Source organism: Atractosteus spatula, chromosome 3 (genome assembly GCF_055471065.1).
Source record: "Atractosteus spatula isolate fAtrSpa1 chromosome 3, fAtrSpa1.hap1, whole genome shotgun sequence".
Taxonomy (NCBI): Eukaryota; Metazoa; Chordata; class Actinopteri; order Semionotiformes; family Lepisosteidae; genus Atractosteus; species Atractosteus spatula.
The window spans coordinates 16,222,501-16,246,891 of record NC_142708.1 but is presented as its reverse complement, the minus strand read 5'-3'; the positions used below and the strand labels follow the sequence as shown (position 1 = coordinate 16,246,891).

The 24,391-nt window shown below is 35.5% G+C and overlaps 1 protein-coding gene across 1 annotated transcript in view; it reads right to left on the bottom strand.

Annotated features, from left to right (window-relative positions):
- The window catches only part of LOC148837479 (protein prune homolog 2-like), an 85,201-nt gene extending 70,683 nt beyond the window's left edge, over nucleotides 1–14,518 (bottom strand). Inside the window, exons 1-3 of the mRNA XM_088910257.1 lie at nucleotides 14,483–14,518; nucleotides 1,932–2,036; nucleotides 392–594 (exon numbers count right to left, since the gene is read on the bottom strand). Of these exons, the coding sequence (XP_088766383.1) occupies nucleotides 392–594; nucleotides 1,932–2,036; nucleotides 14,483–14,518 (344 nt within the window). The remainder of the gene's footprint in view (nucleotides 1–391; nucleotides 595–1,931; nucleotides 2,037–14,482) is intronic.
- Nucleotides 14,519–24,391: the final 9,873 nt, after the last annotated feature.

The following is a 24,391-nucleotide window of genomic DNA, read 5'->3' as shown; positions in this document are numbered from 1 at the left end:
GTGTAATATAAAATCATACAAAAACAAGACCAAAATCCATTACCTTTGTATAACATTTATAAAACTGAATTGAATCCACTTTCTATACTAAATGTCAAAATTAAATATACAGTTGTGAAAAAACAACTTTTCATATCCCTGTGTATCTTGAATTAGGAATTACTGTAAGTAAACCCTCTCCCAGTATCACTGAGTGTCTGTTGTGTTCAGTTTCTTTAAAACTGGCCCTCCTTCTCAGTATAAATCTACAGTATGCTTTGATGAATGATGGTGTGGCCCAAATCCTTTTCTCCCTTTCAAAACACAATCTACCCCCTGCTGTGTTTGCCTTTATGCACACATGATTCACGTATCGCCAAGCTTTTGAATTCACATCCTGAGGGAACTTTACCTTGTAAGCACATTATTGCTCAGAAGAGTTAAAGACAGTGTTCCTGAAGTATTGAGTTGACGCAGGTCAATCTCATCCCTCCAAATGAGGGAGGACTCAGAGATAGAGCTCTGCCACAAGAATGCCCTGGTCTCATCTGGGATGTGGAGCTCCGATCTTTGACTATTCAGGACTGGCACACAGAGATCACCTGTTTTCTCTGTCTGCAATTATACATTTTAAACAGTCAATTTGTTTAGCACACATAATTCAAAATGCATTTAATTTCTACTTGTAAAATGTTGAAGGTTCTAATCATGACTTTAGATATTTTTCATTTTCATGCACTTGGACTGTTATTAAATACTTTATAAAGTCTGAAAATGTTTAACTCTCTAATCCTTACAAAACATTCTTAAGTCTAATAGGAATGCTATAAAAATAGCAACATTTTTTGTCATTTTTAAATGAAGGAAGACATTTAACATTGAATTATCCATTCATTTTCAATCTTTCTGTTTCGGTAAAGAAAGTATAATATTAATCATATTGTATTTTAACATTAATTGCATTAAATTAGAAGAAAAGGAATGTATCTTTAGCTATAGAATGTAATTTTTTAGAAAACAATAAAACAATTGTTTTTAGATCTAGATTTATTCCAGACAATATTTCATCTTAAAAGGGAATTCAATGAAACACTGTTTGCCCAGCTTTTTAACATTGAATGACACTGACTCTTGTCGAGTCTTTTAATAGTTTATCTCCAAGTAACACAGATATAACAGTGTGAACATAAATAACACTGGAATTAATCTAAAGGCTGGCAGTCCCTATTTATTTAGGCACTATGTTACGACAGTAAACAAAGCTCATAATAAGTAGTAAATAAAATACAAAATAAAGGGGAAAAATAATCTAACCATGTTTAATAGCTACAATGACCCATGCCAAACAGTTCTCTATATTCTCCAGTGTTCACACTTTTTTACTATGGTTTCCATTCAGTGATCTTGTAAAAAACAGACATGATTAAGCAATCTTGTTCTTTGGGACCACAGCCCAGTTTCAGCTTGGCTTCAGCAACTTAAATATGCAGAAAGCAGACAACAGACCTTGTGCTGGTCTAAGCCTTATCTGAAAAAGTACATTACCTAAGCACATTTATTATGTACAAGAAAGAAAACAACCAATAAGAGGAGCCCATTTAACCCATCTTGCCAATTTTGGTGATGGAAGCATATTGATCCATGAACTCATCAAGATGCTTCAACAAAAGGAAGTAATAATCCAACAGTTCACATTCCTTTGCCCTAGACAGACATTAGCTGTGAAAAACGCTCCACTCCAAACAAACAACAATCTAGCAAATTCCCAATATATCCTTAAAGTTTAAACAGAAACATAGGCAATTTGATCATTAATGTGTACTAAAATAACTCGTAAAAGACAGGTAATCACACAAGTCTATTAAGGAGTTTACATCTGATTTTACAAATCTTAAGGAAAAACAGATGGTTATTTCTGTCATAAAATATCAAGAATGAGTATAAATGAATACCTGCTGTAGGAAAAAGGCATAGCCCAATATGGAAGCTACACAGTCAACTTCCGCACTGTTATTTCCCAGAACAGCATGGACTTTAGGCAGCTCAGATCCAGACACCTGGAACACATTATGAAATCAAACTATTAATATTTTCTTTTGACACTGTTATACTTCATGTTGAAAGGCTGTCCTGTCAGATTCCAGTGTAAGACATTAGGAAAGACACATCAAATTTGGAAATTGATCTGGTTAACTCATTGTGTTAGATTTCTTCAATTTATTCACCTACAGTAAGATCAAATATTGTTCAGAGTAAAAGCAATGTAGTATGGAAAATATTACAATTCTCCTCAAACAGATAGTTGAGGAGCCTGTATTCTAGAGAGAACCTTCTGATTAAAGAATATTTTATACATCTTACACTTACGGTCACTGATACATTTAGCAACAATTAAGTGAAAGTAAAGAAATTGTTCAGTAATATAAAATTCCTGCAAAACAATTACTGCAAGAGTAAGATATGAAAAGTTCAGCATAAAACTGAAAGTGTTTTGAAAGTAGAGAAACTCAGGAGAATTGAAAGATTAAAAAAATGTAACAGTAATACCTTTCTGCTAAATTCCATTGTTAACTAGAAGACCATTAGTATTGAAGTAACAAGTTATAAGTTTATTCCATGCTTACACCCGAAGAAGGCTCCACAGCCAAAACGTTGTTTTCTTTCTTCTCTTTTCAGCATGGAATAAATCTATTACTTGTTCCTTTGCAGCCTACGCATGATGATTCAGCTACCCACCTGAACTATTAGTATTGAAGACTTCCAAGCAGGTCCCTACCCTGATACCCACTTTATTTAAGTATAAATTAACTTAGGGTAAACATCAGAAACTAAAGGGAAGCTAGAATGGCACCCACCATATTTGGATAATGCTAACGTTACACGGGTCATTTTGTAAAGCCTGTAATGGCCAAGTTTGGGCAAATACACTATCACTGCAATCGCTCAGGTGCCGTGCAAGGTAATGAGAGATGGCTATATGAGAGAGCTACCTGTTAATGGACACAACTTGTGGAATGAGGCATAGCTCATCCGATTATGCAATTAGCACTAGGAGTGGAATTCCACATGAGGGAAAAGAGGCATTAGGACCTGATTGAACAGGGTGTCGGTTCTCAGTTTATCAGCATACTTTCATGTCACTGGCAAGAGAGTCTAGATGACATAAATTCAATCTTTTATACCCCCTGTGTCTGTGTCAGTTTCAGAACAACAAAACTTTTCGCTGCTGCATCAGACGTGCAAGGTTTATTAATTAGTGGTGTCCCTGGCCAAACTGGGTCAGCCAGAAGAGTTAGTGATAAGGAAAACTAACCATTGTCTGTTTACGAAGATCTGGTGCATGGTGAAAACTGAGAAAGAATAGTCATGTTCTCGTGCTTATTAATGTGAACATAAGGAGTAAGTCTTGTTCAATGTTTCAAAGCTTCATTGTGTAAAGTAAAAAGTGGTCAACTTTTCACTTTAACTTTACTAATAAAGTAAAAACTGAAAACTAGGAATTATCCGTGAAGCCAAGTTTAATGTCCCAGTGTGTTTAAGAGTTGTTAATGTTGTTAAAGCTCAGTATAGCAATATATACTATTTTTGAAGTGGCAGAAACTTTTTAACAGATTTTACAACAGTAGGAGTTTCATAAACTGCATACAGTTACAGACAAATAGGCTGTCTGCACTTCTGACCAAAAAGAAATAGTGGTCAGGTGGCCACCTTGGTTTATGATAATGTATAACTGACTGCGTTGCTACACCTGCACCCATGATAGACAGATATGTTTAATTAACCCAACAAGTTTTGAGCTCAAGCACTTTGCATGATGGGACATTTGTAGAGAAATGCTCTGTGTCCCATTTTAAGCATAAAATCTATTAATTTAGCTAATTAATGAAGTGCAAATTTGAAAAAAAAAACTTTGGTTAGTTAAGAAATTCACAAAGTTTGGATTTAGTTGGTGCTGTGGTTCATAAGGAGTCTCTAAAAGGGTTTGTGAATAAAGAGGTCAGCTTGACATTTTGTTAGATGCAGGACCTCAGTCTTTATCACATGGCACAGCACAGATATACAGGTAGGGCCACTAAAAAACAAAGTCACAAAGAAAAATGTTTCATTGATATACTACACTCTTTCTGAGACAGCACCAAAAATATCTTAAAATTAAACATAACATTGCTTTTCAGAGTATAATGCAGGAACAAAATTGTAGAAAAATGCAGAAACCTTCTACCTGCTTAGAAAGAACACCGAGAATTATAATAAACAAAGTGTTGACACTTCTAATTGAGGACTTCCTTCATACATAATTTAAAGACAAAGATATTAAAATAACATAACCACATACAGAATAGCCAGTAGGTACATTTCAACTACAATGTTTAATTGTCTGTGCTGAAAATACATCAGTTCCACAGTGTGGTTCACAAGCACTGGAGGGATCATATCATCTTACTTGATGATAGGTCTTCTCTTGCCTTTGCAAAATCATATTTGAAACTAGGTAGCAGAAATACAAAACACTGACATTTAATGAGTATTCTACCAGTGTAAACTATGGACATACTGTAATACTCCTTTGCAATCTTAACGGAAATTATCATTATTAGATAATATACACCTTGAAAAAAACATAATTTTACAAACTAAATCAAAACTAAAGCATTGATTAAGATGATCTGAAATAAATGTAAGTACTCTAGTTTCTAATTCTACTTTTTTATGCACTCTGATATAAAGTACTTGCATTGTGAGCAATATTTTATTGTTTGTATTGCCCGAGAAATAACAGTGACTAAGAGAAATAACTGGCGATACAACATCTCTGGCAAGTGCTTAATTTGTACATCACAAGGTGCCAGAGAACTCAATCTCTGAATGAGAGACCAAGGATGAACTTATTTTTAATTATTTTTAGTGTCTTTAGTGTTTTGTATTTATAAGTAACACATTTACTATACACTATATTGTATTATCTGCATTATTATTATTATTATATTGTATTATCTGTATTATTTTGATCACATTATTGATTAATGTGTCACTCGTGTACTACAAACAGATGCAATTTTAATTTAGAAATGTTATGTGCTGCCCCCATTTTCTTTATGCATTATTTAATATAGCATAAAGAGGAGAACATGTGACCTAATTCTTGTAAATCATATCAGATTCTGTTGAGATTTCATAAGAGGCCTGAACAGGAATAATTTGTTTTCTATTGATTTCACAATTGTTTTTGTAATTGAGCAGAAAAATTAAGTGATTTGTATGATGTTCTAGAGCTTATTACCTTTGTTATGTTAGCTGTCTATAAGAAACAGACACTCTGTGATGTTAATTTGGATATGGCCTGAACCTTTCTTATGTTCTTACATGCATATTAGGAATTATAACAAATTACCAAAATCCCTCTAAAATAATCACAATCTGTAAGATAATACCTGGGCTAAAAACATTAGTTTTTAAAACTAAAGGCTATCCCTGATACACAGAGCTCATGTTGGGTCTTACCGAAGACAGAGTCCATATCATAAAACTGCAAATTAATTTGAATACCATTCTAGATAAGACCAATCCAATAATCATCCTTCTATTTAATATAATGTTCAAATTCATTGAACAAATAGTGGGATGGCAAATACAAGGAGCACTTTATGTTTACATGGTAACATTCAGAATAACGGTATTATACACTAACAGAAATATACTGTTTAATTAATACAATAACAAAATGTAAAATGTGCAAAGCAAATAAATAAAAGAATAACCATAAGCATGAATCAATCTCACATGATACAAATGGCTGATAAATCATTCAGGGATTACAGAGATACAAATAGCACACAGTTAATGATACACTGACTACAATACTTGGATTCACAGTCAACTTTATACTATTACAATAACATCCCCTCACTCAAAAGTCAAACAAATCAATTACTTTCCTGAAATAATCTTTATTAAACACACTTAGAAATAAAGCTTCATTTATGACTTTTATAATGAGAACATCAAATGTATACTCATTTGAATTAGACGGTTAGCCAGGCACAATCCAGATTACCCAGGGCAGAGGAATACTGGATCTGGTTATTAATACTGGTATCTAAGTATACTGGATACTTAGATCTGTGATCTACGTCTGTTGGTTCTGTGTCAAATAAAGTCCAATGGCTCCATACTAGAGGATCTGCCGTTGGCGCAGGTGAAAAGAGAGAAGGGTCCACTTAGCCTTCCACTAAAGACAGCTTCTCAATTGGATCACACACAAAGTCTGACTCCAGTCCAGCTGCAAGTGCATTTTACATTGGGGAGAAACTTCAGAGAAATTCTGCTCACCCATTTGTTGTAGTTGCTAGTCTGAATATTTCATAATATCCAGCAGTGTCTACATAACTCCAGCTATTTTACTTCATTGATCAGGGGAAATGTCTTTTAGTGCAGATGAAGTCTTGGACAGAATTCTATTTACATACGGTTTCCCTGCCTGGAAGTTACCTTCAGCTAAGTTGATTGTAGTTACCTTTTACCTGTTTACTGTATGTGATTAGTTAATTTTCAAGTTGCCAAGGTTTCGGAGAGTGTCCCAACTGTCTTTGCAGTGACTTTTAAGATGTGTTTTTCTGCGTGGTGACTCATCATGATGTCATTAAGTGTACTGGGCATCCCCCACATGGCTTGTTCCTGATTGGTGGATCCTTCCTGCCCTGTCAGTGATTTATGACAGGTGGATTTATGACTCCTCCAACTGGAATTTCAGTACAGAAATGTCTCCCTCTTGGAGTTGCAGACTACCGAGGCATCAATGTATCACAATGGACCCAATTTATGATGTTCTGGTTTAAGTCAAAGAGACAGCACATCTTGTTTATCAGAGTCCCATCTCCCAAGAATTCCTAAGAAGCTGACTCAAAAGACTTAAGGACCACATTCATTTTCCTTTCAAGGCAAGAGAAAGATTATGATGATACTCTTTCTGAGCACTTAATTCTTTGCATAATAATAGCTTTACGGCTATATAACATTCAACTGTTTTAATGCAGATATTAAAACTTAATTTGAACATGGCAGTCTTACATCTGCAAGAGATAATAAATTAGCAAGAGCCAATGTCTCCCTAAGAGAGCATATGTAACAAAGCTGTTAAATATACTGTATATGTCTTTCCAGTAACTGTTTAAGACTATAAAGCCTTCCAGGAATATTTAGGTAATAAGCAAACTAATCAGGTTACACATTAAAAATAAATATACAGGATTACAGTAAAATACTAAAGTGTTTTAAATATAATCACAATTAATTTTCTGTATATGCCCTGTAATAAACTGGAATCCTGTCCAGGCTCCAGACCAATGTGACCGTGAACTGGATAAGCCATTATTGAATTTTTAACCTGAAAAATAAATCCTTCATAAGTATATAGCATATATGCAGAAGAACATCAGTAGGATAAAATCATCAGAGAAAAGACCATTTGAGTTTATCGTCTGGATCAGGTATAGCACTGCAGTAGACTCCCAATAGTGTTCCTGCCAAACTGCTGTGGTGCTTATAATTCTTTGCAACACTGCTGTATCCATATGGCCGAGACTTAGTCTTGTTCTCTGCTCTTATAAATTTGCAAACTCATTAATAAAAAGATCAGTCACGGTGACAAGGGCCATGCATTGATATCAAACTGCTACCTGCTTTCAAAATTGGGTTATATGAAATGAAAGACAAGGTAATAGCTTTAGTAAAATATTTCAGCAGCTAAAAATAGTGATGAAATCCCAATGAATTACCATAAGATGGTTAACACCCATTGCAGAATATAAAGGTTGTCCCTTTTTTACAGGTACAGTATACGTTGTATACTGATGCCATTTTTAACCTTTAGTTTCTGTTCTTATTCCCAGAGTGTTTGTGTATGTTGGCTATTTCTACTTACAAAGTAAATGATCCATCTTCTCGTCAAATCACTGTGGTGGTTAAAGTGATCATATTGTAAAAAAAGCAAGAAATGGGAATGATTATTAATGGTCAAGGATCACATTGTCAGGAAGGACTGCTAACACAACAGTATTATTAGCAGTCTGTTATGTTTCTTTAAAAATACTCATCTCATTTTTATACTTTACATGGCCATTGGTGTTTGTACTGTACACAAAATAAAAGAGATACCCTCAAACAGATTACAGACAACTATATAAGGGTAGCAAAACAGAAATTCAGGTTATGAAAGATAATGTTTTGTAACATTATCACCATAACTTTACGTTTTGTAGATTTAAAAATACAGGATTCGGACTCTTAAAAACATTTTAGGCTTTGAGGCACAGCCCTCATCACATGGCACGCAAAGCCAGTGCTGACACTGTAATCAAAGTTTAAAGAAATAAGAACTTCCTCACTTCCAATAGGGGAAAGTGCTGTACCCAGAAAACCCCAATATACAGTGCTAAAATATCCACATTAAATAAATGGGTAATACTTCTATAAATTTGGTATGCTAGTATATGATCTATTTAAAATGTAATTAATAATCGCTTCAAAGCATCTCAATTATGTTTCATAAGGTTTAATCACATTTTCTGCTGTTATAAATGATCATAGATTATCCGACGTGTGATTTTCAACATTAAAACTGCCAAGGCTCAGACTTGCAATTGAAAAACGTTGGTCTTGTAGAAGACTGCCCAGCAATCCATGAGATTTATCTTGTTTTGACTCAGTCGCAAATCCACCCCTCCAAGACTACACAGTTAAGTTTCAGCCTTTTAACACTAGACCTTTAGAATTGAATGTATTGTCAACTGCAGTGCCAGTTACATTGCCTAAATAAGCAAACAATATATTAAGTATCAGAACGTACTGTATTTGTCACAGACAACTGTCATTCAGTAGCAAACACTGCAGCAAGGTGTACAGTATTTAGCCAACATCAACAGATTGAAAAACTCTTGTGTTGTGCTTTCTCTGTTTTTTTCTCAGAACAGAATCCTGATATCATTGTTTGCAAAAGCAGCTGCAGTGAAATCAACAAGAGAAAAAAAATAAGATGCCTAAATCACCGTGAGGCTGGCTTGTCACTTGATTTAATATTTGTACTGTAGCCACAGAGAAAGTCATGCCAGCCTTGAAGGACATCCTGTTACATTAGGATCTCATCTGCTGCCAGACTTTCTTAAAGTGCCACAGTAAACTATGAGCACGGTAAACAAAGCACATTTCATGACCATATGTTTATGATGTTATTCTGCAGGGAACCAATTAAAAGAATGGGATTTCTGGAACCTGGCCATTTTAAAGAAAAAGGCAACTTGTCTTGTCATGCGATGCTTGCTCAGTATGTTGATGGGAGAGCTGTACTCATTTTAAGACCAATCCAGTTTATGAATGGTGGAGTAAATGAAACATCATATTAAGACATTAGCCTTAATTATTCGTTAAAAAACTATTTGTGGAGCCTTCACAGTTTAGATTGCTTTAAAAAATATACTATATAAATATATCACTTAAAAGGTTAATGTTTCTCTCTACAACATGTTTAGTATACAAACAGTATCTTTGTGTTGCTATTATGGATTAAGTATTATACTTCACAATATTTATAATATAATTAAATATATTTTATATATAATAATATTCATAATATTTAGTGGTAAATTAGTGGTACTCTGAGAAAAACTGAAATGTAATAATGGCATCAGAATGTTCTGTAGTCCTTACATCTTTAACAACCTCAGGATTCTGGGGTGACCAGCTGCTCTTGCAACAGACTGTTGCTCTTACTATTGCTGTTGTAAAAAGTGTTACTGACAAAACCCCCTTTCTGCCTTGATCATTTGTATACTGTGCTGTTCAGTGCATCTTAAACATTATCGATACTGTGAAATAAAAAACTGCTGTTTTATGTTTTGCAAAACAAAAATGAATGGGTTCATGAAAGTTTAAAACTTTAAAGAAATTATAACATTACAAACTTGTTTATTGAAAAATATTTTAAAACATTTCTTAAAATCCACCATTTTTAGGAACATTTTTAATGTCTTTGGGAGGTGGGAGGAAGATGGAGCACCCAGAGAAAACTAAGCAGACATGGAGAGAACATGCAAACTCCACCTAACACTACCATACTGTAAAACAAAACAATACACCCAAATTATTATGTAGAGAATAATCGCCTAGGTCTAGAAGGCATGCAGTTTAATAGCAGATCATGAAATCAGCAACCCCAACAACAATGTCATTGTGTACCATCACTCCTCTTTTCTTTTAAATAATACTAGGTTATTAAAATGTTAAACGTATTAAAAAACAAAGACCTGAGTCATCACCACTTCCTTTGGCACAGAGTTGTGAAACACAGTAAACAGATAAGTGAAAACAAAACAGGGGAATCTCCTAAATATTATTGTATTGCAACTTCTTCCAAAACAAAAGGTAAAATTGCATGGAGTTCCTTCTTAATAAAAAGGTCTACCCGCATTTCAACAATCCCTTCCAGAGGACACTATGGTATTTGAACTTGATTAGAATGCATTAACAAATTTTGCTTCTCACTTTAACTTGGTCTAGATGAGAATGTAATTCAAATGTCAGGTCATCAATAGCCAGTGTGTGGGCATCACTGTGCGTCACAGTATCATTAATGGTAGGGGGCAAAGTAGAAATTAAAAATCTCATTTCTTTCCTTCTGGGCCCCCATAATGCTGCACAATAGTATGGCTAACGCATAAGAGAGCATTGCTCTAATTTCAGAATTGAGTGGAATAAGAGGAGCATTATAATGAGGAAAATCATGGTCTTTTTAAATGATGTGGAGGACACTACTGAATTGCACCAACCATCTCGCAATGTAGTATTAAAAACCTTTTCAGTGGCCTGTTAAAATAGCAGCAATGATGCGTGTTTCAAATCAACATGTTTCCACTTCATCAAACCTTTCCTTGCAAGAAAATACAAAATGCTGTTAAGATTAGAAATGGAACCAGGCACACTCTGTTTTCCTTTCTCGTTCAAGTACAAACAGCTAACTCACTGTATTAGTGACAGGATTGTGCAAATAGGTCCATTACAAAAGTGAGTATTAAAATAACCTGGTTACTGTCATTTAATAGAGTACAACAGAAAAAAAGATGTCTCAAGTCACTGGAGTGCACCAATATTTTTTAAATATTATAAAATGCTAATGTATGTTAATTTTTGCTCAAACCAACCATGTTTTATTAAAAATGAAATAAAATAGATATTAAATATATAATATATTTAATATATAACTATTATATATACAATTTTATATCAATTATATATGAAATATCAGAAATAAAATGTTAACCCATTATCTTCAACTAGCTGTTTAATAATGTGATTTTTTTACTGTAATTGCTTGATTAGAAAGCAGCAGGCTCATATTTTTCATTTTTTGTCATTTTATTGTTTTAATCGGGAACATCACATACATACATTTCAAAACACTTCTTTCACACTGTACCAAATAAAAATATAAAAAATAAAAGTATTTTTTTCTAAAATTACTGTTTATAAAATCAGTTAAGGAATGAAATAAGTTTACAGGAATTTTGATTTCCTGTAAAGAAAATCAATATTTCCTTTAAAACAAAATACAAAGTCATCATCCTTATTTTTGTTGCTGGGGATGATAACAACAATAACAATTATAATAATATCTGTACCTATATTATAAGGACTATTTTTAAATAATTCTACATAAAAATCTAAGTATTTTTTCTATTTATTTTAAATGCATACGACGATCACAGAACTGTAACTTGTAACTTGTAAAAGTAACCAGTATTACTTCATCTAATGCAATGTAAGCTGATCTAAAATGAACAACAGCTAAATCATTTACAATAATCACAACTGAAAATCTAAAATTACATTTACTAAATTGCAAAACTACTGCAATCCCCACAATAGCAAATGAGGTACAGTATGTATGGTACATACAATCGCATTATATATTAAGGATTGCTGTATTGTTATTTAATTAAATTTTTAAGGAAATGATTTCCATTTTCCTTAAACCTGAGTAGATCCAAGGTCTCTGCCTGACATGTCATCAACAGAAAGTGCTCCGACTTTAAGCTCTAGAGAACAGATGGGTATAGACACCAGACACTTTTGCCAGCAGACGTCAATTATCCTGTATCAGCGCCATCAGATCTCATGGAGACAAATACTGTTAGATCTCATGGAGAGAAATATCTCAACGGTCATGGAACAAATGCTATAAACATGCATGGGCAAAATCTTCTATGCATGTCTCATGTTCATATCTAATGTTAATAGAGAAGTTTCTAAACAAACAGTAAGCGGATACATGACAGGCACAATAAAACTGTTCCTTGTTTTAGGAGGTGGACAGACAGACTGAAATCATTTGGTTAGCAAAACAGTACTTGCAGTGTTATGGACAAGAGCGAAGGCCTACCCTTTAACAGCTTTCTTCTATGGGAATTCTACAAAGAGGTTCTACTGTATCTCATTCAAAAATACTGTACAGTATATCCTTTAAAAGCTACCACAATGAGAATCATCCAGGCACACCATTGTCTATCAACACATAACTATTCATGTGCTCACAATGGTTCTATTTTGTAGCTTCCAGGTTATTCTCAGACACTGTGCAGGATTCTGATATCACACCTTCTTCGGCACTGTAGCAGCTGTGCCCAGACTTTCTTCCCAGACCTGTTCCTTTGTGCTTTCTTACAGTAGTGTTCAAACAAATAAGAAGTTATTACATAAACGTCATGGATGTTTACTGAGGTGTGTAGAGCAGTGCTTTTTCTCCAGTATCTTTGATCTTTGGAATTGGATTAGTTATTATTTTTGGTGCAGTTTAACGGTTGTCACACTTCAAGATCCTGAGCTCAGGTGAGTAACCTATGAATGCACTGTAAGATACTTAGGGTAAAGGCCTTATGAACAAACGTGTTTTATTGTGGATCTAAAAGCCAGCTTTCGGAAATATATTTCTTGGAGTTTTTTTCTTTGCTAGCTGACATCTACAGTGTGAAAAATAGTCATTATTTATTTTTTTACTGAAAATCATTATATATCTTGACTATAAAAACATAAATCTAAACAGACCAGACATACAAAACATACAAAACAGCATAGGTTCATTAAAAGCAAATGTAACTGGATAGGTCATGATTTTTCTAAAACTGTTGATTTTTCTTTTCAGGGCCGAATACAGTACAGTACATCTGAGGGATTTAAATGAATCCTGTAATCTTTCCTTACAGCTCAACTGTAAGCCCCCACCAAGAAATAACATGAAGTACAACTAATACTGGAAGACAGACATACCTCTGTGAACTTTATTATGAACCATTCACTGTGGTAAAGTTTTAAAGACTTATGTGCAAAACTAAAAACAGTATCCTGTATCCTAGGCATTGACGTCTTCAGCACTTGTTTTATGTGCTGAGGTATTTATGCAAAGATCTTATAGATGTTTGGGAGGGGGAGACAGACAGATATCTCTGTAAATTATGTTCTATTTTATTAAAGCAGATTTTTTCAAAATATTACATTATTACAAGACAACAGGTAAAACATACTGTAAGGCTGCCATAATAACTTTGGCAATTTTATACTAGCAAATACTGTGGCCTATATAATGTTGTGTTAACAGGATCAAAACAAGACTTTAAATAAACCATCAGACTTGGACTTTTTTTTCTTATTACAACAATTTGTTTATTTATCGACTGAACTGGATGGCCATATTGTCCTTGTCTGCAATTTCCGTTACTGGACACATACCGTATACACTTCACAGCTCACAACCATAAATCATTTTGTCATACCGTGTTATAACTCATTAAATCACTTTTCGGCGTAATGTTATACAGTATACCGTACTTGATACTGGAGTTTAATTAAGTAGTATTTATTATAAGACGAGTCGAAGTAAATGTGAAATTTACTACCAAGTGTACTTTTCATCACAGTAAAATCGTTTAAGTTGTTTTATGTTTAAAAGCTTAGTAAGGGTTCCTGACCATACATTAAATGAAATGCATTAAAGATAACAATATGCAGTATTAGAAAACACCTAAGAGTTTAGCTTATTATTCACTGTGCAGCATTACTTTGCACTATTGCTGTGTGCACGCTGAAATCTTAACAGCTACGCGCTATAAATTCTTCGCAATTTATAATTACCTCAGAATATTAAAAAAATGATATGCACATACGATGTACTGTAACTTGCGGCGAAAACATATTTAAAAACTTGATGAATGCCTTCTTATACTAAAATTGTGGGGTGAATATCGTTTGGCCGATAAAGAGTTAATTGCACACTCGTGTGTAAGACTGATTGCTAATATACCACAATCTAGTATTGTGAAAACTTCCCATACTTCTAATATGTGGCTACAGGTGTTTTTCTACATGGTGAAAATGTATTTATTAAGGACGCTCGTTTAGTAGGAGCTTGCGCCATAAAGTCTTAATTTAAACTCGTTTTCCCTTTATAGTTTTTACTTACCAGCATGGATCTGGCACGTAGCAAAAACTCTTCCATACTGAAATTTATCAGTGAGTGAATGCCGTTCTCGCCATGAAAAGTTGTATTGTAATGTTTATTTTCCACAGCCTTCTCCTGCTGAGATCACCGCAGTGCCCAGATAGGCTCTCTCACGGCCCACCTAATATGGAAGTGGGTGTGACAGTTAGGAACTTGACGGTAGCGCGCTCCCTTCTGCGCGTCCACGTCTAGAATTTTAACCAATGAATAAAATGTATCTGGGTAAATATCAGGGGGTCGAACTTCACAACCACTGCAACCATGGACAGCGCCCAACACTGAGATCTGAAGTGATGCAGGACTCTGCAGCATTGAATTCGAAGTCAGCAAACTAGTGTATTGTGATTGCGGGTAAAATACGTTTTGTTAATTACAGTAAGAATGAAGAAAGACAAGGATCAAAGGACAGAACTAACACACAGAGGATAAGGATAATGTGATAAAATATGGAAATTTCGTAAATGTTGAAACTGTGTTCTGCAGCGTTTGTGTGTAAAGGGACGTCAAGACTGGACAGTCTTGAATTATATGTGCACACAAATACACTGTGTTTTTTATGCTTTTTTGCATGTACTTAGGTTTTAGAGGAGGTTGAACTGTTTTGAGCAAAATATTAAAAAAGAAGACAGCTTTTGAGATGAACAATAGGGGTCCTATATTCAAAACACTAGATACTTAAGCACCATTTTTTTAAAAGAGGTCCCAAGGGAAAATCTTAAAAGCATTTGTTACCTACCACATTAGACAAAAAGGTTTCTCCACCTCTACAGTAAAAATGTAAACCATGTTTTTAAAAATAACATCTTGCCACCAATTTTTGTCATTTTGAGATGTATTTTTTAAGACTTTAAGGAATTTTAGAACGAAAGAGGAAAGATTGAGAATGAACTCCAGGCTGCAAAGCAAATGCACATGTGACACTATGATTATTTCAAAGTATCATAATACTTTGTGACTCCTGCTGTTCATTTGGACATCATCTTGTCTGGAGCCTTGGAGTAAACATTTAACAATTATTAAAACATCAAAAGTTATGAATGACATTTCCAGTAACAGTCCTGAAAATATATTCCTTTTCCAAGAAAAATGTATTTTTCATAGAACATGTACATGTATGCTTTCCTGGTGTTTCACAATAATCCTGTCCCTATCCACAGTCTATTGGGAACTATAAAATGTTTTTTTGTTGTTGTTGTTTTACATTAAGGATACATCTAAGCTCATGAGCAAGCTCTTTCTGACTGCTCATTCAGTTTCATAGTTTCCTGTATGTGTTTCAAGGGAGGAACACGGAACACTATTTTTGATAGTGCATGTGGTTTCCTATATGTGTTCCATAATATACAGTACATGACCCTACAGGTACAGTACATTATAATTCTGAGAGGGTTTTGCAAATAAGTAATATAATAAGTCAGTAATTTGAACAGTAACAATAGGGTTCCAGCAAAATCTAAATTCAGTAAATACAACATTTTATTTATAACACATTTGCCCAAACTTAAAATACTATGCCATGCATAACAGCCAAAAGTATAATAGTATAATTTAAGCCTAAAAGCATAAGCAAGATTCAATTTATCAATAAAAAAATAATTAAAACTGTGTATCTGTAAACATAGTGTTGTAAAATCTATAAAAATGTTCACAGGAATAAAAAGCCCCTAAGCGTTCTGGGCAGCATGTACAGTAGCAATACACAGTTTCCCATTAAACAAAGCTTTATCTTAGGTCATGAAAGACACTCAACATCAATAGATCTTAAATTGCATGCAGGTACCTGTGCAGTAACTCCTTTAGGTAATCAGGGACATGAACCATTTAAGGCTTTTACAAGAGTGAGAACAATCTACATATTACAGGAGTTACTGGTCTTCTTCAATCAGTCATTTGAGATCTCCACGTATTGGGGCTTGTTTAGGGTTTTAGACAAAACCCTTTTAACATTTCAAAGGATCTTAACTGGCTGTATTACACAAATGAAAGAATGGTAGTCTGAGAGCATAAAAAGCCAGCACAAAATCAAAATAAACACCAATATATATGCAATATGATATTCATTTTTTAATGTTTTTTTTACTATAAAAGGAAGAACAAATACTACATTAATCTTTACTTACTACAGTTAATAAATGTGATTTGGTTTTCTTCTGCATTTAAGAGTAACTTTGCTTAAAATAACAAAGGTTTATAGATATGAAGGTCATGTTTCAGAGATGGACAAAAAGAAAATATAAAATTATAGAACAAAAATGGTCATTCAAACAAAGGTTTGTTCAAAATTATATACAAACACTAATGCATGGACTAAAGCACCATTAAATAATCCTGTACATGGAGAATGCTTTATCTTAAGAAGCTAAAGTGATTGCAATGGAAATTTGAAATAGACATGAATTAACCACATACTCACAAGGCCTTGAAGCCTTTGTTCAGAATAACGAAGTCTAGATTGAATGTTTGAATTTTTAAGGATTCTACAGAAATACACAAGAGACAAAAAATAGGCTATAATGATTTGTTAATTATAACCATGTATTATCTTTCAAATGCAAAGTCAGAACAGCATTACATTTTGGTAAACAAGTAAAGGTAACTGAAGTAGTGATTTTATTTATCCGAATATGAATCCTAACCCCAATTTCCTATCTTATTATGTTCATTGTAAGACAGTAAGGGTGCCACATCTGAAACATACACGTAGGAAACATCCTGGTAAAATATTTGCGACAGATAATCTTCACTTGCAACGTATTGGAGGAACCTCCATCTCTCCTGCAGCCAGTGACTTTGCTGCTGCATCTGATCATCAGACAATACTGCAGTTGGGGGGGAAAGATATAGATCAATTTACTCTTTCACTCCCCCTAGAGTCTAGCAGCTTATTGAGATGTAGAGTGAATCATCTGCCATGTGTCATCAGCACCCTGATTGCAGTCACATCCCCAGGCTCAGTTTCTATCCCACTCTGACAGCCAAAGACAGAAGCTTTTAACTCTGTACCATCCATGTAGTAAGGCTGTAACATATGCCCTCCTATAGAATCCCATTTGCTGTTGTAAATGAAACCATGTGTAATAGAAAAGGCGAACTGGTCATGTGTGTTTTGGGAAAAGGTTTAAGTAAAAAGCACAACATAAGCCTCACTGCATGTACATTGACAGTGTTGAGTTTGAGCATTTACATTTTGATTAAAACTAATTAAGAAAAAATGTATACATCATTTGTAATTGAACAGATAGGAACATCACTGGGAAGGAGTGAATACTTTTGCAAGGCGCTGTTTGCAAAAATATACATGTATTGAAGTGGTAGGAAGTGTTTATCAAGCATTTAGTACAGAACATGTGGTAAAAGGCCTCTGTAGTATATCTTATGAAATATGAGTAAACAATGAATCTTTAGAAGTGCATTTTCAAGGTTACACCAGACTCCAATTATAGCATAAGACTGTATTTTATGTATGAACTTTAGGTTTCTGCAGTTTTTTTACCAATCATTATAATACACAATTGGACCCTATTATTTTTTGCTCTGCCAATATAATACATACCTTTATTCTGTTCCTCAATACCAAAACAACTTCTTGTTTATACAAGAATCTTAACTGCAATAGAAAAACCAGATGGTGGCTCGCTATGCCATACAATTCCAGACCTTGGCCATTGAGGGTGAATAGGGGGAATATATGGTGATATATTTTCTATATATATATCCTATATATAAGATTTATATTTTTCATCCTCTATAGCACCCCTGTCATCTTCCAACACTTCATGAATGTCATTTAATGCAGTTTCTTGGACAGGTTTATGATGTCTACATCAAAAACATCCTAAAATATTCTCCAGTTCAATCACTGAGTACAACCAGCGTGTCAAACAGGACTTGGATGTGCCATCACCCCCTGTATAAGAAGCTGAAGCTGACATGCGAGTTCCATGTGCCTGAGGAAATGTTTCTGGGATCCCATATCTCCTCCCAGGGCCTCCAAATGGATCCGTAGAAGGCCTCAGCAGAATGAGTGTGGCCCATTCCCATCTCTCTAAAACACCTCACTAAAACAAGATCAGCATTGTTCAGTTTTGTGAACTTCTACCGCAGATTAATCCACAATGAAGTTGAAACATTTTTCATAACAGCTCCTTTTCACAATGAAACCCTTACCTTTCGCTGCTCTTTGAGCCACAAGTGGATACATTGGATGTGGAAGTAGGTGCCGTTCTGTTTCAACACTCAGGTACGTCTTGTACCCTCTTCTCCCGTTCACCTACTTCTCCAGGAAGCTCTCTCCCAAACTACAGCATAGACAACCAGGAAGTCCTGGTGGTGAAACTGAATGGAGACATCTCCTAGAGGGAGCAGCTAATCCATTCCTGGTGCTTACCAATCATAAAAACTTAGCATACATTTAGAAGGCCAAATCTTTGACCTCCAAACAGCTGTGATCAATGCCTCTCCTGCATCAATTTTACCATCTCCTACTCATCTCTTAGGTCGGAGAATGGCAAAGCCAACGCCTTGTCAAGAAACTCTGCCCAAGAATACTCCTCGGTGTTATGCCCCAGCCTTGCAGGAATCTCCGCTCCACACATTCCTAAATGGGCTCAATGACCTAATCATCCACGCCCTCTACTGCAGCTTACTGATACCTGCCGAGCCAATCTGTCCTCGCTCAGTATTGGGTTTTCCCTCCGTCAGAGCTTCTTCGTTCTCTGTGACGCTGCTTAAACTTCCCGTTGTGTCTCCCAGCTATCGACCCTGTTTGCTCCGACCTTGCCTGAACCCTACCCGTCTGCTCAGACTACACCTCTGCCTACGCCCTCGGTACTTCCGCTGTGCATGTACCACCCTGTCGAACCCCGACCCGGACCTCTCCTACCACCCTCTAGCTGTGCTCAGAGGAATTCCTGCATAGGGTCCAACATTCTGAAGGTCAACCTTCTATGTGTCACTCCTCAAGCCAGCCATCGCTGGTTCCTTGTGTCACCACCTCCCAAGGGTCCATCAGCTCCCCTTCTGGACAGTTTCCAGGAGCTGGTTCCCTTACAGATCTTGAATTCGCCAGGTTGCGGGCATTGTGCATTGGAGGGACCTGCCCTGAAAACTTCACGATCCTTGCCTATGCTGTGCTTTTCCAGCCCATTAACCAATCAAGCCCTGTTCAGGGCCCAGAGATCACCCTTTGAGGAGGGCGCTCGGGTGAGTCCTGTGCCCAGCTCCCATAACACTGCACCTGGTGAGAAATTAACAAATCAATCACCCAATCTGCCTGTCTTCTTGACAATACAATCGGACAGGGTGTCAATGTAGCTGGCCCATCATTAAATGGCATTCACCTGATTATCTTCTCTCCAATGCTTGGACCTTTGTCTGTTTTAACTTCCAGTTTTGGATTGTGCCCTTGGTGCTTCACTCTTTACAGCTGCGCATCTACTTCCATGCAACCACTGTGCAGCTGCCTGGCTGCGCAGTTTTGTCTCCACCTGCCTGCTCTGCATGCTTGCCTGCATGCCTGCCCATCTGCTGCTCCTGCAGTATTATAATACTGCAATGTTTCACACCACCTCTCCTGAGCTCAGTTCCATCCTTTTCCTGGAAAAGGGATCTTTTCTCCAACACAGTAGAGGGGTTTATGCCATACACTGTACCATTAGGGAAGCTAGAATTTGACTAATCCAATGACCAATGACCCAGTCAGCCTGGCCTCAAGAAATGGAAGCAGACACAAGAACAAAGATTTTTGAAGAAATGGAGGCAGCAATGGAAGTTCTTCTATATGTAGATTAGTTTAGCAGGCTAAATAATGTCACAATCCTGACTGAGACAGAATTACCAAGACTTAAACATACTGTGTGTGGCAGAGGATCAATGCTGTCATAAGGGAGAAGTTCCCACTGTGGTCTTGAGGCTGTGTGAGGGCACTGCTTATCAAAGTGGATCATTAGAATAGTCATGCCCTTAACATAATTCTGGTTGAAAAACAGACTAAACTGCACCAGCTAGTCTAGTCTTGTCTGGCATGTTTTGCGTTTGAAGATGACTATGAGCTATAAACTACTACTAAAGGACAAAATGTTATACCAGGTAACTTTTGAAAATATGTATAATGAGTAAGAGAAAAAAGCTGTCACTTCCCCATTTGAAAATTATATTATTTATTAAGTAGTGAGCACAAAATATACTCTCAAGGTCCACAAGAGACTTCCGGCTCCCTCTACCACATGTTAATAAAGTTTATTATAACCCTGGAGGAGGGGGGTGCTCCAGGATTATAATATGTCCTTCCAATGTGTCTGGTTTCCGTTTCCTCTTTAGTCCCTGTGTCTCCAGTGTTTCTTGCTCAACATTAGGGTACGGATGTCACAAGACCTGCCTAGTACCAGGTCACCCCACATCCATGTCCTGGGGGCATAGGCCTCATCCCCGATATCACCTGACCCCTGAGCCCGGAGAAAACCTCTGTGTTTGTCCCGTTTGTGCCGCTACGCATAGAGTCTCTACTGCTCTTCTGTTCATTCCACGGCTAGTCTCTCCGGCGTCTGTGACAATTACTGCATAGACACCTGGAGAGGCAATGGCAGATACAGTATGCAGTGCACAGGAATACTGACTACAGAGTAAAACAGACTGTAATACAATGTTTAATGTCAGAACCATTTTTGTATTTATGATCTGCACAGAAAGAACCATGTTGATCTGGGAATATCCTTAGCTCCAAATTGTCTGAAAAAGGTCTGGGTCTTCTCAGTATTACCTGTACAACATTAAATGTATATTAAGCTTTCTAAAAGGTCTCAAACTTCTCCAGATGCCCTCAATGACTATGACTAACAAATGCATACAGTATTTATCCTATAGTTCAGGTGGGTAGCTGCGTCAGCATGCGTAGGCTGCTATTTATCCTATATCCCATATCCATCGATGTGTCTAATGTAATTTTGTGGACAGCTAAGTAGCATGGTCTCAATCCAGTATTTTTTTACAAAGAACTTGAATAGCTTCTGAACATATGTCCCCAATGCATTACACAATTTCACATACTGACGAAGGATAAGCACTATTTTCCATCTTAAGAGGTGAGCATAGTAATAGTAAGTTCAGCTTGCTATTGGCATGGCAAGGGTTTTGTGAGTGCAATGAGAATTTCTTCCCAGCCATAGCCACATCTAATCAATTAATCAATAAAAAAGTGTATATTAGGATTATCATTTACCAATTGGACAGTCAGTCCACTTACACTGTACATCTTATTGCTAAACAAGAAGAACAACCGACCAACATCACCAAAATAGCCATTGACTTGCTTCAGGAGTTCCCAGTCTTGGGGTAATCTTATTTCTGCTGGTTTTTATTCAAGTTATTCACCACTGGTGCTAACTGATACTTTTAATTCATCAGCTTGTTTGTTTAGACTTTAACATACCTGTTTCTTTAGTGGTCCTCAGTTTCAAAATTCCCAATTTTCCCAAAATTCCCAACAATGTATATTGTTTCCAATAACTTGTACATATTTTTGCAATTTCCACTCAGCTTGTTTATGAAGAATTTGTCCCTTAAGTTCTGTCTGTATACAGTAGCTCTTAACAAGTGATCAGTTTATGATGAACCGACACTGATGGGAATGACAATGTATCAAACTCTCCCATAAATAATTTTTTTTGTCTAGTGCAGAGGTCCAATTGGTTACATTTCAGTTAATACATATGAATGAGGGGCATTCTGAAACTGGAGCAACCTTTATACCAGTTGTAAACCCCATAGCCCTTTTTTTAGGACTATGAAGGGAAACAACTGTTCAAACGATCATTTTAAAAGTATGCCTCAAAAAAATTGAAAGTTATAAGGTTGTGATTATGAACCAGGTTGAAACAAAAATTAGAAGAAACAGTGGGATAGGATTGAAACCACTGCCCTCAATTACAAAATACAGAAGGTAATGGGACTGAGATCTCAAAATTATTTTCAGGAGGTCCTACATCACAAAAACAGATTGTGTTCTGAAAGTATTAAAATAGAACTTAGACTACCAAGTCTCATGTAGTGAAGCTATAGAGAAGTCATATTTATTGAAGGCTTTTGTTTTCTTTGCAGCCAGAACACCTTGGACACATACTGTAGCACAGTGTAGTCAATTAGTTAAATTAATCCCCCTTCTGACTGGAATCCCATCTAAGAAATGCGTTTGTTTTAGAATTCAGTTAAGATTGCTTCACATGCAATAAATAAAAAAGGTCAATCAACTTTAAAAGTAAAAATGCATTGTATTTTAAGATCCTTCTGTAATCTCTTACAGTATAATATTTTTTCTAATATTTGAAATGAACTATAACAAAAGTGGCTATAAAAACTATAACACTAATGGCTTATGACACCAACAATCACAAAAATTCTAATAACCATCACAAAAACATGTACTGTAAAAATAAATTCTGTCATCAACTTTATGCTTTATGCTTCATGCTTTTTTGTATATAAAAGAGACCAAAATCTCATTTCATTTAAAACATTGTGATTGTGTTAATTGTCATCTTGGAGATATGCCGAGTTTTTTCAGTTGATTAGCTGGTCAAAAAGGAGTCCAAAGGGAAACTCCTTTCTGGATTATTGATTCTTGTGACAGCAAAACTGAGCAGAGTCTGGGAGGCTCGCCAATCCATTAGAAAAGATATAATTTGCATAAAAGACCACCTGCATGGTCATACAGTACAGTACTGAAGGAGTACCAAAATCTTGAGAACACTCACACATTTTAAGCTTCCTTCAAACCAGCTAGGAGCTTAATTCCCTAAAATTAAAAATGATTTTAAGACAATAATTTTGCTTTTAAGACAGCAAGAAAACAAATAAAATACATTTTACATGAGTAAAATGCTGAAAGTACTTTAGACCACACACTCAAAGGTGTATTATGTTATTTTTGTGTTTATTGTCACTTTAAGAGGCTTTTCGGTTATTTCCTTCAAGTGTGCTACAGAATCAGAACAGCCGTATTTACCTGTTGAACATTATTTTTGGTTTTTTAATTGTTAAACTTCAAAGTTGGCCTAGATTATAACCAACATTCAGTTGTTTGCAATTTAATATGATTTATATGTTGAACAAATACTGTACATTGTAAATATCAGATAAAATGAATATAATTGTAAAAAAGCAGCCATAATCAGCAATGTGACCAGTTCCCTCAGCCAAAGGTGTTCAGTTTTACAGAGTTATTTCCATGACGGGATGTTTGTAGATTGGTATGGGATAATTCACTCGAATATTAACCTACTCATCTTTTTATGTCAAGCTTTAAGTTATCTGCGTACATTTTGAGCAGATTATCTTAAAATGTGTCTCTGAAGATGAAAACATATCTACGATGAGTTAACTGCTACAGTTAACAAATATTCTTCTCTAACTAATGTTTGGGTTTAAAAATGCAAGGTGTGACAAATGCCAATATAGAGAGAAAGAGATACACTCTAAAAATAAAGAAATTGAATGTTTATGCATTTGTTGTGTATAGCCAAATACACCACATCTTTTAAAAGAATTGACTTAATTTTATTAATTAATATCTTCTGGGCCTTTTAATCCTGGATATGCATTTTTCCATGCAGCTGAAGATTAAAAGCTTATTGTTTATATATTTTGCATTGCATTGCACAGATCATTGATATATGAATGACAATTTTGTAAATATTTATTTTTAATGTATGATTTATTAGATATGACATCAGTTCTGGGGACTTCATCTCCTTGGATGTGTTTCAGGTGGAAAAAATAACAGCATGCTGCAATGTTGTGATTACATTGACCCAAAACACAACATTACCTCAGTTGCGTAAAAACGAGAAGTGTTGAGTGTGAATGAATGAACATTGT